This window comes from Muscardinus avellanarius, assembly GCF_963383645.1.
Source record: "Muscardinus avellanarius genome assembly, chromosome: 7".
NCBI classification, from domain to species: Eukaryota; Metazoa; Chordata; class Mammalia; order Rodentia; family Gliridae; genus Muscardinus; species Muscardinus avellanarius.
In genome coordinates this window covers 92,386,662-92,401,422 of record NC_137793.1, presented here as the reverse complement: position 1 = coordinate 92,401,422, position 14,761 = coordinate 92,386,662, and the positions used below count along the sequence as shown (strand labels likewise).

Below are 14,761 nucleotides of genomic sequence, written 5' to 3'. Positions count from 1 at the left end.
AACAAGCTGAATGTAAAGTATATACAGAAAGGCAAAAACAAAAAAAATCAAGAAGAAAAGCCAAGACAAAGAATGAAGAACAAAGAATAATGACTGACACTACTTGACTTCATAACTTATTATAAAGCTACAGTAATTAAGACACTGTTGTAATTGGTGAAAGAAGAGACAAATGGATCAATGAATCAGATCAGAGAGCCCAGAAGTTGATCCAAACAAATATAATCCACTGATCTTTAGCAAAGAAGAGAAGACAATAAATAAAAGTCTTTCCAACAAATAGTATAAAATTAAACAACCACAGGCAAAAAAATAAATTTAGATACAGGCCTTACACAATTCACAAATACTTATTCAAAATGAATTATAAGCCTAAATATAAAATTCAAAATTTAAAACCTCAAGAAAATAACATAGGAGAAAATCTAAATGACCTAGGGCTTGATACCTAGGCATCATGATCCATCAAAGAGAATTGATTAGCTAGACTTCATCAGAATTAAAAGTAATGTTCTGTGAAAGACACCACCAATATAAAAAAAGAAGAAAAGTGAGAAGGCACAGACTTGGAGAAAAAAACTTTCAAAAGACATATCTAATCTTAAGGGATATTATTCCAATTATACAAAGAACTCTTAAAATGAGGAACTGAGACAATCTAAATATCTTAACACACTAAACATCTAACATATCTTAACACTCATTAAATAAAATATACAGATGACAAATAAACATGTGAAAAGATACCACGCATCATATGTCATGAGGGAAATACAAATCAAAACAAAGAGCTGTCACTACACTTCCTAAAGAGTGGCCACACCCTACGCTGGCAACATCAAATGCTAGTGAGGATGGGGAGGGAGAATAACTTGCACTCATTTATTGTGGGATGGGACTGCAAAACAATGCTGTCACTTTGGAAGACGATTTTTATACTTTCTTACAAAGCTTAATACTTATTTGGCTTTTAATTCCTTTCAAACTAAAATATTATTTTATATTCAATTATCTTTATTCTAGTATGATGGTATGTTAGTATTCAGGCTGCAATAAGAACATACTTTAGACTAGGTCATTCATAAATAATATAAATTTATTCACCAGAGTTCTGGAGGCTGGTGAGATTGTGTTTTCTGCTCCATTTTGTTGCTATATTCTCCCATGAAATGTTTCTAAACCCAGAACTCACCTCCTCTTATGATCACCGTTCTAGTTTAACAACAGTCATTTCTGGCTTTTATTACCGAAATAGTCTATTAACTCGTCTCCTGGTCTCCTGTCAGATTTTCCCTACTTCATTTCTTCTTTTTCTTTTTTCTTTTCTTTGTCTTTTCTTTTCTTTTCTGTGCTGGAAATTGGATCCAGCAGTATTCTACTTCTGAGCTACACTCCCAGCCCATTTAATTTTTTTATCTGGAAACAGGGTCTCACCAAGTTGCTAAGAGCTTCACCAGGAGGCTGAGACTGGCTTCAAACCTATGATTCTCCTGTCTCACCCTCCCAAGTACTAGGATTACAGGCATGAGCCACTATTACTTGCTCTTTTCTTATTTTATAATGACGCCATGCTCTCTTCCCCAAACTAAAACTGGTCATATCATGCACCCCATTGCCTCCCCACAATATTTTAGGTAAAATTGAAAACACCTACTTTTGCAAACATGATTCTTGGCATTCTGGACACTTTTTACCTCTCCAATCAGGTTTTGTAGTGTGATTCCCCCCCCTTCTCTGTCTTCCCTCCCTCCCCCTCCCCCTCCCTCTCCCTCTCCTCTGTCTAAATACATACACAGTCACAAAGAGCAACACATTAGCCATACAAATATTTTCTAGAAATAGAAATTCCTTGTAAGAATAGGATCACTGAAGTCACTCTTAATTTTCCATTCTACCTCCCACATTTCCCTGGCTTTGGCTCATTGACACTACTAAAAAATCATAACTTTGAAATTCTCAGGATATAGTTCCTGTAGTAAATACTATTTATCAATGTACAAATGAATCAATATTCATATAGCCTATCTTTGGAAAACTCTCCCAATGCCAAGTGTTTCCTTCAAAACAGGTCTTCCTTTCTTTCTAGGTAATTATTTTCAACAGGGAACTTTGTGGCAATTCTTAGTATTTTTTTGCCTAATAATAAAACATTTAATGGAAAACTACAAAACAACAAAAAAAACCAGGACTGTTTAGGACTGAGACCTTTTCAGAGTGAACATTTGTATCTTTATACCAAGTAAAGAGCCCAATTGGCTAAAGTTCTGCTGAGGATGAGAGAAATATGAATGGGTGATAGAAGAAAGCCGTAAATATCAGTTATAGTTTCATGATCAGTTACAGAAATAAGGGCTATGCTTCTCATTTGGGAGAAAGGATGAGGATATTTACGTTAGCAAAAGGACTGGCTGTTTTTATTAGATAAAAATACAGCTTTGTTTCATTGTACAAAAGTTTAAATGCGTATAGAAAGGTGCAGATGAAAGCTTAGTATACAAAGGGGTAGACTACCAATTATCAATTTATTTCCTTAGCTCCAAATTTACCTCTCATTGCCTGATCTATGAAAATGTATCTGGATTCTTTAGATATTGTCCTTTTAGCATGGTGTTGAGGGCAGAGAGGGTTTCATTTCCTGGCCCAGTTCTCTCACTCTGCAGTTTCCTGCAAAGCCCTTCACTTGTCAGGAATGGCTCCTGCTGTGCAGGCAGCTCCCCAGAGCCCACTTCCCACCGCACAGGTGGCCTCCAGGTTCCTCGGGACTGTAATGCCTGCTCCTACAAGTTTTAGAAGTCAGTCGGTTCCCCTTAAACCTCCCCGACGTTCAGCAGTTTTATAGCAGAGTGTCTTTGATTCTTATAGTACTTGCCATTGTCTAGTTCCTGCAGGACAGAGGCCTCTCCTGAAACTGATTACTGAAGGAGACAACTGCTAGCAGCTTCTGTTGGTTCTTTCCTGGGCAGTGAGATAACCTCTCTGAGCAGCTTCCTCTCAGGTCTATGAACAGCTTTCCCAGAAGCACTCATATGTCTTTCCAGCCAGTTTCAAAAGTGGCATTTCTCTGGACAGTTTTCCGGGGCATTCAAAGGGAAAGGTTTTAGCAAATTCTGCCAGTGTGGCAGCACAGTAACTTCTCTGTTATCCAATGCGCCAAAGCTAAGTACTCTCCATTAAGGTCTCTGGGTATTAGGCCAGGTGGACTTCTTTCTTTGATCATATTTTTAGCCCTAAATCTAATAACTGCATGTATATGTATATGTATATGTATATGTATATGTATATGTATATGTGTATATGTATGTATGTATGTATGTATGTATGTATATATGTATATTTCTATTTTCCTTAGCACTCTCTTCATTTCTTACTGGCCTGTCCTTGGTTACTCAATCTCATGCTATAATTGTTTATTTCTTTATATTAAACAGCCTATGTTCGCATTATTACATAGCTTCTCTCTGCTGACTATGACTGTCATCTTACCTGGAGAATATTTACAGTGCTGCCTGGCAGAAGAGTGATTCAATGAGTAAACAAATGAACACTTTCTACTTAATACCATATGAAGACAGAAAGTCACCAAAGCAAGTTCTACTCCTATAAGCTGAACAAGAGTTAATATTGCATCCGAAATTCATTAAGCAGAGAATCCAAGATGCAGTGATCACTTCTTCCTTAAGGCATTACAACTTTAATATAGACTTTAATGCTAGAGTTTTTTTTTTAATACAAACCTGTTTTCTAAAAAAAAAAGATAATTTCTATTTCAGAAATGTCTGTGGTAAGTGCTGCAGTAGTTTAGGGTTAAAAGACATCTTAGGAGTTACTTTTAAGTACTAGGGTTCAGAAAAGCAAACCAGATTTTGAAATATTCAGAGGAATAGAGGCAGGAGCATTTTAAATACATTTGAGGAAGAACATAAATGCAATTTCATGCATTTTCTCCAAAAAAAATTTAAAAGCCTATCATGTATATTTATTGTCCTAAGAGCTAGATATATTATAATGACTGAATCTGATAAAAAAATTTCCTGAGGAGTTTATTGTCTAGAGACCTTACTATACTATAAGTAGGTAGTTAAAAATTTAGAAAGAAGCCAGGCATGGTGGTGCACGCTTGTAATCCCCGCGCTTGGGAGGCTGAGACAAGAGAATTGCACAGGTTCGAAGCCAGCCTCAGCTACTTAGTGAGGATCTCAGCAACTTAGTGAGACCCTGTTTCCAAATAAAAAAAATGTCTGGGAGTATAGCCTGGAGGTAGAAAGCCTCTGGGTTCCACCCCCAGTACCACCAAAAAAAAAAAAAAAAATTTAGAAAGAAATGTTTGGGGTCAGATAACAGAAAGTTTAAATGCCAGATTGATGATGTTACAGGCAATATGTATTTATAGGTATTTTTTACTCTGAAGTATTGAGTAATTATATCTAGAATGAATCTAAAGTATGATAAAAATGGGAAGTAAAATAAAAGATAAGTGTTAGTACTAAAAAGTGGCATTAAAAATGGGAGAAAGGTATGAATGTGAGAATCTCTTTTTTTGGTGGTACTGGGGTTCCTGGGAGCCCTCCTTCCTCCAGGCTGCGCTCCCAGACCTATTTTATATTTTTGAAACAGGGTCTCTTATGCCAGCACGGCTGGCTTCAAACCTGCACCATCCTCCTGTCTCCGCCTCCCAAGCACAGGGATTACAAACGTGCGCCACCACGCCCGGCTGAATGTGAGATATTAAAGGCTTGCAAAGACAAATTGAAGCTTGTTAAGGGAGAGATATTGCATTTAGGTAAAAGATAAACATGCATTTGTTTTCTTAGATAGTGTTGTAAAAAGTCAAAATTACATCAAGGTTGAAAATATAAACTTTGGAGTCAGAACTGGCTTACAAACATACAGGGCAGCCCTGTAAATTTCAAAGTCCTCATCTTTGTCTACTATGACAAAAGTACTTATTTCACAGTAAGATATAATTAAAATGGCTTAAATAAACTGCTCTTAAGGGTGAATGGCTCATAGTATGAATTATATAAGCAATAATTGTAGCTATCATCATCATCACTTACATAAATGGGGATAATGCCAGCATTCAGTATATATGATCTAAAAAGAACACTTGTGAGAAAGAAGTGGTGGTTGGTCACCTGAACTAAGACAGTGGGCAGCTGGAATGGAGAACAGGGATCAGAGGAGAAACACTGAGGTAAATCATAGCCCTTAGCTGGGGAAGGCAGATTAGAAGAAGAGACTATTCACCAAATCAACCCTATATAGTAGGAGAAAGAGATTGTGAGAGAAATATGATGAGTTCCATTTGGAAATGTTGAGTGAAATATTCACAGTGAGTTAAACTGTAGCTTATCATCTAAGAATGCTCATCAAAATAAAAAGAATGAAAGAAAAAAAATACATATAGCATATAAAAACAGAAGGTACATTTAATATGAGATGCATTGCCTTCAACAGTAGCTTTACCAAAGAAACAAAAACATTATACATGTTTTCTTCTATTTAGTATTGATAATCACTAATGGCACGAAATTAATTCATTGTCCTCTATAGAAAATAGTTCGGCAAAATTAAATTGTCCAAGGTCACTCTGTGATTAGATTCATGATGAGAACAAAACTGATGGAAGCTAAAGGAAGGACAATTTAGCACACCTCTTAGAAGAGCCCATAATTGTTATATCAAAAATTCAGCTTTGTGAATTAAAAGTCAATTGTCTGCTTCTAGAAAACAAATGGACTAAACTACAGCCAGAGATATGTGCTTATTTCCATGGGAAACATGGAAATACCTCCAAGTTTTCCTGTCTCCAGGTCTCCAACTAACTTCTATACATCCCTTCTTACAAAATGTTTTATGACACCAACATTTCAACTTACACACTCCAACCTCAATCACTTAGCCAGCCCCTAATGAAAACAATGTTCAGACTAGCAGCATACAATGTCAAAACAATATTCTGGTATCTACAGTTTTAGCTGACATCATTTGTTGCTCTAGGTTTTGGAAAGAAATAAAAATCTAAAAATAGTTCCTGCAATATTTCTCCCTGAAAGGTCCTAATTTCAGTGGCATCCTTAAGAACATTGGGGTCAAAAATACATTTCATCCTGGTGTGGTAGTACACACTTGAAATTCCAGTACTTGGGAGTCTGAGACAGGAGGATCACACGTTCATGGCTAGCCTCAGGAACTTAGTGAGGCCATCTGCAACTTAGTGAGACCTTGTTTCAAAATAAAAGATTAAAATAGGGCTAGAGTTATAGCTCAGATGCAAAATGCCCCTAAGTTTCATCCCCAGTACCACACACACACACACACACACACACACACACACACACACACATTTCAATAACCCTTACTAGGAATTAGGCCTGGGTGTTCTTTGTTCTTTCACCAACTGTTACATTCTGAATCTCCAGAAAGATTCTCTGTGCTTCAGGTTTCAGATTAAATGCTGACATAGGTGATACCATTAAGAGACAAATCCAGAATATGTATAATCCAGATGGAGAGGTTAAAATCCTCTGGACTCCCCTTTAGTCTAACTAACCATATCAAACCTATGTTTTAATGGCTTATTTTCTAAGGATCACAAGATTTCTTTCTACATATGCCCTTGATGGAATTAATGAGAACGGGAGAGAAAAGCATATGCTTAAATGCCTGGGGGCAACTATAACAGAAGAAGAAATTACAGTTTACTGAGGCAATTCCAGCACTCAGCATATTGCTTGCTCTAAATCCTCCAGAAATAATAAGCACCACACAATCAAATCTCTGTAACTAATGTGCTTACAGGCTTTAAGAAGGAAATGTTTACCAACTCAATATTGGTCAAACTAGTAGCTAACATTTAGACATCTGTTTTAAAGAGAGGCATCTCTTCCACCTGCTTCTGCAGGCCACAAAGATACACTCTAGTTAACATATTACTGACAGCATGATGAGGAAGCTCCTGTCAGATGCTGGCCAGCCGGGTGTTTGAGACAAAATGCACAGCCCCAGCTGACTAGTTAGAGAAAGTCTGGTGAGGTACAATTATGGAGGCATATGACAAGGCTTCACGCCTGACTGACTTGAGAACTGATGACATGGCTTTAAACAGCAGTCCTCCCTACCTATGGTCACGAAACAGCAATAAGTCAACTGATACAACCTTGTAATGCCATGATTTATTCCTTTGCTTTGAATATATGAGACTCTGAGATGATGTTCTGCTAGTCTACCAAGATTCACTTGGGGCTTCAACATCAAAGGCCTGCCTACAGCATGCATAAAATCAATATTCTTGTTCAGGATTATCAGCAATGCTTCCATGTGTCCTTGCTAATATATAAATGAAAAAAAGAGAAGCAAAATCGATTGTGTCTCAATTTATGAAACTCAAGCATGCAAAAACATAGTAATACATCCAAACAGAATGCCACGTTTTAATAAAGGAAAATAAACCTGTCAAAGTGTTTAAAATATAATAGGTGGTAGTGGTGGCACACGCTTGTAATCTCAGTACTTGAGAAGCTGAGACAGGAAGCTGGCAGGTTTAAGTCTAGCTCAGCAATTTAAGAGACTCTCAGCAACCAATTAAGACCCTGTTTCAAACCAAAAAAATAAAAAGGGACAGAGATGTAGCTTGGAAGTAAAATGTCCTAGGTTCAATCCCCAGTACCAAAACCCAAACACAACAAAATAACAAAAGCCTTGAGATTTTGTTCATGTATCTTGAAACTAATTATTATTTTGAGGTTTATCTTTATAAAAGTTGCCATTTTTAACTACAACAATAACTGAAGAAAGGGTCCCTTAAGTTAGCTGATTTTCTATCACAATATTACCCTGAAAACCCCATAGTAAGCTGTGGGAGATGTAAGGTTGACAAATATTGTACCATAATCAAGAAAAATGATGGTCAAAGAGTAAATAATCAAGGCAAAGAAAATCTCTAAGAAAACAAAAGAATTATGTATGTTAGATAACTTTAACTTATATGTATTCTTGCTATAATTGAAAAGTTGGCTATAGATTTAAAAGATAATTAGAGGATAAAATACAATTTCTCCCATTAAATAGCTATACGGTCTATTGTATATAAAAAGATAAGAATATAAAATGCTTAAAGTCAAGTCAATTCATTATTATTCTTTCTTTGGCTGTTTCAGATATTTCATTAATTTAAAAAAATAGTTTGTCTCTAATTTATGTTATGATATTAGTCCTTGACATCAGATATTACTATGCAAAGAATTTATAGCACATATGTTTATATATATTGTATATATAAGAGAATTGTTGAAGATAGCTTCAAGTAAAGCAGCTTCCCCCACATAATGAGGGTGAGAAGATCATCAAAGAGAACTTGAATTATGTTTATTTTATCAGCCTTACTGCCCCAGAGAATGAACCCCAACAGAGCTGGTAGCTTAGAGGTGACATCACCAAAAGGCTTCATAAATTGTCATAAACAATTGGTATTAAATTGACCTTGAAATAGGATTTAACTCCCTGTGTGATACCAAACTTCATAGCAACTTGTTCTTTAAGTCAAATATGAAGCTAAAAAACAAGCATGTTAATTTTTGCCCTAAGCCACACATTTACACTACTATAGAACTATAGTTAATAATTTTTGTGTCTCCATCCTCTGTAGACACAATTCTAAGGTCTTCAAATCTGTGCATGTGGCTATTCAATCTTTACATCTATAATACTAAGACTACTGACTGTCACTTTACACGGGGGTGGGGGGGTGGCAAATCAGGGAGGATACCCAGCCACTAGGAAAGGGATACATATTAAAGACACAAATATATTTCAAAAACTCATATTCCGGTTTATCTTTACTCTTTTACTGAAGTAAAGAGCAGCTTTACTTCACCCACACAGCTCCCTGGCTCCCCTTTCCTAGAGCTTTGCTTCAAACCTACCTCATTAGGGAGGCCTTCCTCCCAGGACGCCTTAGACAAACAGAAGCTGCCCCTCACCTTCTCCCCCACACATGCTCTTGCTTCATCCTTTACCCGCCGTACTCACCGCCACCCGACATAATGGCTATTTATTGGTTCATTTATCTGTTTCACACCAGTTGGAGACAAACACCAAAACTGCTTGGATTTTGTTTTGCTTTCTGCTAAATTCACAGTGTACTTAAAAGTTCAGGGCACATAGCACGTGTCTAATGCAGGTTTTTGCATTAATTAATCCTGATACGAAATAGTTCCTAGGCCTACAAACAGTTTTTGCAATCTTTTTAATCTTGAGGACAAAAATTCATGTAGAAATAACCTTTATAATCGTGGAAAATATGTTTTAAAAATAAGGAGAAGGAGAGAAAGAATGGCTTTCAGTCTATGTTGTTTAAAAATAGTAAAAAAAACCCAAACAAATACATAAAAGTGCAAATGATTTAGACTAAATTTCTCAACATCTTTTTAAAATGTTTAAAAAGATCAAATAATTACTCTATTGCTGACTGGTATTTACTCTTTGATATTACCTCAGCACTTCTCCACATTTACTTCCTCAAATGCATAAATATTTCAATAGGTAAAATATAATTTCAATTTTAGGGGAAAATGAGTAATGTCATTATTAAATATTCAAACTCTCAAAACGGTATTTTTTTCAATGTAGATTAATAGGAATAACCCAAAAAAGGGATCAGAAGACCCCATTCTACATTATCTATCTTCAGCTAATAGCTAGTCTTAATTAGTTATTTAACATCTCAGAAAACACTTTTCCCATTGTATAATACTAAATAGAAAAGTGCTAAACTCTTTCTCCTCTAAAATGCTATTATAGAAGGAGGTTTGTATTCCCACTAAAGTAAAACAAAAGATTAAAAGTATAGTTTTATTTTTACTATGTAAACAAATTTGTGAAGAAGCAAATTCATATGGCATTAAATAATGGCTTTTGATATCTCTGATTACTCAATACTATTTAAATTTATATTAAAAAGTAGAGTTGAAAATATTGATTTTGAGTTTAGTAAGAAAAAAAATTATAACATCTAGCAAAATACATTTGAATGCTTTTCTGTGACCCAAGAAAAATCCTTCTGTTCTCACTGCTTTTACTACAGTAATGAAGACCTTCCAAAAGAACATTTTAGTGAATGTCATAAAACCTGTGATTTATAAAAAAAAAATGCTACTTTGACTTTTAAGTTATTATCAGTCTGAAGAGCTCCTCCAAATCAGAACTATTATAGAATCTACTCCCAAACCACTACGTGGCAACAAAGATGAATCTACCTATTACCAGGTTAGGGTGGCAGCTATTATCATGGCCCCTTGGTTTCTTTCAAGTAGCTCCAATGGAAAAAGCCATAAGTGAATAATAAAGATCTCATAATAGCTCTTAAGAATTCTTTATATGGTAGAAGGCACTAAAATGAACTCTGGAGAGTTAAAAAGGGAAAAAAAAAACTCTCATCTCCTGATAAGAAAAAATAATTAACCTGATTTAATGCATCTGAGAAGGCCTTCTATAAATCAGACTTTTGTACTTCAAGAGCCAGATTAAAACCATATATAAAAAAGTATGTAGATATTGTCTTATGAGTACACATAGCACATTTCTAAATCTGTCGAGGTTTTTAGGTCTTTTTGTGAAACACTCAATACATGCTACTTAAAAGGAAAAGTGTGAAGTACTCACAGTGCTTAATTTGCTAGAGGTAATAATGATACGCCTCTCGTGAAGCATACTGGCGTACAGTTGCAGCATATTGTTCACGTCCACGGCAACAAAATATTCTGTAAGATTTCTCTGTACAAGTGAAAGATAATTGTGTAACTTACAGCTCACGCCGAATATGAAGAAAAGCATTTTATGCGTTTACCCAAAAGTCTTAAAGTTCAAAGGAAGTTATTATTAAAAGTGCATTGATTAAAATAATTAAATTAGATCCTATTCTGCTGCCACACGAAGCAGGCAATATTCTGTTATTATTTGAAGCAGTACCCTCCATAAAAGTGTAACTCAGAGGATGATCAGAGGATCACATATTCCCCCTCCTTCGCTGGCACCAGTATTTGAAAAGAAGTGATTTCCTGGGCCCAACTTAGACTTGCTGAATTACTGTCTTCAGAGTATAATCCAAAGAATCTGCTTTTATAACATATACTCTCGGTGATTCTTCTGTACACCAGTGTTTAAGAAACTGCTACTCTAGAAAATACTGTGTCTTCATATTTGCCATTTACTCTGCTGATAAAATCACGGTCTGATACTATGTACTGTATGTACACAAGGGACTTACAGGAGACATCGGACTCTTAAGCAGTCCTATGATTCTTTACTAAGGAAAATCCTTTGTTTATTTTTCATGTCAGCCTTGCAGTATACCACTATAGTCAAATGTAATTTGGTGATATTTTAAATTGATCCCTCAACCGATCCTTCATAGAAGATTTTCCCACATAAAAAACTTGGAATGAGCTACACTCATTTTTGGATCATCTCTAATTTCTTATTTTTAGCTTTTTGGAAACAAAACTTTAGCATATTAGAAAGCAACAATGTAATGAAGAAACCAATTAAAATAAGACAATAAACGGAAACTGTAGTATTAGGTGAACTATAACCTGAAGGGCAAATTTTTTACTGGGCAAGAAAAGAAGAAATCTAGTTCTTTCTTCAATTTAAAAAAAAAAAACTTTACCAAGACAAATCTGTAATTAGAGCAAAGCCTATTAATAGGACCTATAACATAACAGCTAGTGATGTTGAGCTTGGTGGAAAGGGGTTCGCTTCCCATTTTCTCTATTTTAAGCTGAATGCACCTTCCAATTTGACTCTTAATCTACAAAATTACTTGTTATGACATTTAACATGAATAGTTTTCCTGTAATTTGTAAAAGATAGATAATTATTAGATGGTAAACTATCTCTCCAAACAGAATGCTTTTTTGTTTCTAGTGTTGCTTTCTTTTCTCCCTAAATAAGATGCTTTGTAAAATAAAATGTGTTGATGGAGATAAGAAAATTTACACATCCAATATCAATTTTTCTTTAAAACTTTCAAAATAACTGTCTTTAAAAATAACTGTCTTTAAATAGCTGTTCTATAAAACTACTAGTTGTTCGTTAGTAAATGTAAGATAAAGGTAAACAGGACGGAGGTGCAAGGGAATGATGTTAACTTTGTCTTAGAAGCTCTGAAGTGAAGGGACAACTGCCACCTAAGTCAGAGCATGGTCGGTCGTTTTTAAGGACAGTGTGATGAGTGTCTTTCCTACAACGTACAGCACCAAGACTGCAGTGTCTAAGGATCCAAGGGCTTTGATGGTCTATCTCAAGCCACACCAAGGAGCAACAAGGCTTTCAATAGGGGTGTTCTGGAAAGCCTTTCTAAATGGGTTTCATAAAATTCATCTGCAATAAAAATATTTTGGATACAATAGCCTTGGCTTTATATTAGAATATTCACATTTATCTTTGTTTTTCATTCACTATCTACTTGCTTTTAGAAATCAAAAATTTGGTTTGAAAAAATGCTGGAAAAAACAGTAAATAATAAGTGAATCTGAAAATGATTTTTCCTTCATGTTTGGTTATTTAGATTGAGTTTAATCTAAAGAGAAGCTGAAAATTTTATGAAAAGGAACGATATTTCATTTGTGAGGTTACTAAAGGCATAAAAGGCCTATTTACTACTTCCACATATTCTATGTAAGCTTTTCTATAAAATGTTAATTTGTAATAATTATTAAAACACTGAAAATACTTCCAGAATTGCTATAATTAGGGCTCTATATAAAATACAAAATTTGGGAATTTTTATAATTTCTTACATGACCTTGCAAGCTTACATTATAATGTGAAACTAATGCACTAATAAAAGTGTAAAAATATGCATGCCTTTCAAATCAGGAAATCAAGTATGGGTCACTTATGATTTGAACAGTCATAGGCAGAAAATCTAAAATGCAATGGTTTGTCAGTTCACTAAAGTAACTTTGTGTCAAGACCTTCCCATGGCTACTGCTCTTCCCCACCAGTAGGAGCCATCTCCCATGACACCTCCTCCACTTGATACAGAGGAGCTCAGGACCCACCTGAATGTTTGACCCTACACATTTATCTCCAATTAAGCCAATAGGTTTTCCCATATTTTCCTTATCAACAGTAGATATTAATAACAATAGATACTTCAGGCACCTATAGTCTCAGTACTTGGGAGGCTGAGACAGGAGGAAGATAGATACAAGGCCTGCCTCAGCAACTTAAAGTGAGATCCTGTTTCATAATAAAATAGGTGTGTGTGTATGGCTCAGATGTAGAATGTCCTTGGGTTCGGTACTCAGTAGCACAAAATAATAAAATAGGTATAATCAGGCAGATACACAAAGAGAAAAAGAAAATAACACCATTACTCCTTATTTCTTCCTTATATCTCAAAAACACTGATAATTAAAATGTATCCTATTTCTCTATATAGGAATCCACAAGCAATGAGGCGAAAATAAACAAAATTCATAAGTAGAGTGATAAAAGTAGAAAACAAACAAAACTTACACTCTCGGGTATTGTCGGGAGTCCAGTTATGTCAGGGGCAATGAAGTAGGAATGCTAATAAACAGAAATAAATTACATAAGAAAAAAAAGAATTAAAATTTGGTATTACATGTAGCTTGGGATAACAATGAAAAATATAGTGATTAATAAAAACCATGATTTGACTCTCAGGATTTATTGAATTTGATTTTTTTTTTCAGGTCTGGGGATGGAACCCAGGTGCATTCAACCTCCAAGCTACATCCCTGCCCTATTTTATTTTTTATTTTGAAACCGGGTCTCACTGAGTTGCAAAGGGCCTCACTAAGTAGCTGAGGCTGTCCACAAACCACAATCCTCTGGTCTCAGCCTCCTGAATGCTGGGATTACAAACGTGTACCACCTCGCCTGGCTGAGAGATTCTTAAATGAGGTAAGTTTATATGAGATTTAACAATAATTTTCCCATATAAAGACTTACATATTGGTTAAAAATACTTTAAAATTAAACATATAGATGTACACATATGTCTCCATCAACTCTGAACTTTATCATGGTATATGATTATAATGCACCAATAAAAAATAAAATTAATTAAAAATAAAATTTTAAAATGTAGTAAGAATAAAGGGGAAGTGTTAAAGCAATATGAAGAATATATTATCAAAAAGTTTTACATATATATGAACAAACATAATGACGTCAATATATAAATATATATTCTTAAATCATGTTCAGTTTCAGTAGATTGGAAAAATAAAGCTTGCTAACTCAATAACATATTGAAATCTATTAAGATTCTGAGTTAATATGATAAATAATATCTTTTATATACCTTAGAAAATATATTATTTAGAAAGCAACAATAAGAGTTAAATGTTTAAAACTTACAAATGAAGTTACTCATCCTATAGTATGACTATCATATGCCCACTGAAAAAAATATTAACTTCTACAATGTACGAAGCAATTTTATTGAGCTTCCTTATATAAATGTATAGTACATACGATTTCACATTTCCCACAATGTTTACAAAATTTACCACCCAGAATCAAAGCACAACATAATCATCAAAAATGTTTTATTTTCTGTTTATACTAATCTCCAAAAATATAATATCTTAGTGATATAAGGGTATATTTAGCACTGTCTTATAATTAAAGATTGGAAAATAAATGTTTGAACCAAATAAGGCCAGCTAGCACAGTCTGTGCATCATTTTCCAGAGTGGAAAGACAAGGAGATGAGCCACAAGGT

At 34.8% G+C, this 14,761-nt stretch overlaps 1 protein-coding gene across 2 annotated transcripts in view; it reads right to left on the bottom strand.

Moving 5' to 3' along the window:
• Nucleotides 1-14,761, bottom strand: part of DENND1B (DENN domain containing 1B) — a gene marked incomplete at both ends in the record, with an annotated part of 243,584 nt that overhangs the window by 106,604 nt on the left and 122,219 nt on the right. For both annotated transcript variants that reach the window (XM_080698366.1, XM_080698367.1), the window contains 2 exons: nucleotides 10,663-10,773; nucleotides 13,525-13,578. In XM_080698366.1, the coding sequence (XP_080554492.1) occupies nucleotides 10,663-10,773; nucleotides 13,525-13,578 (165 nt within the window). The remainder of the gene's footprint in view (nucleotides 1-10,662; nucleotides 10,774-13,524; nucleotides 13,579-14,761) is intronic.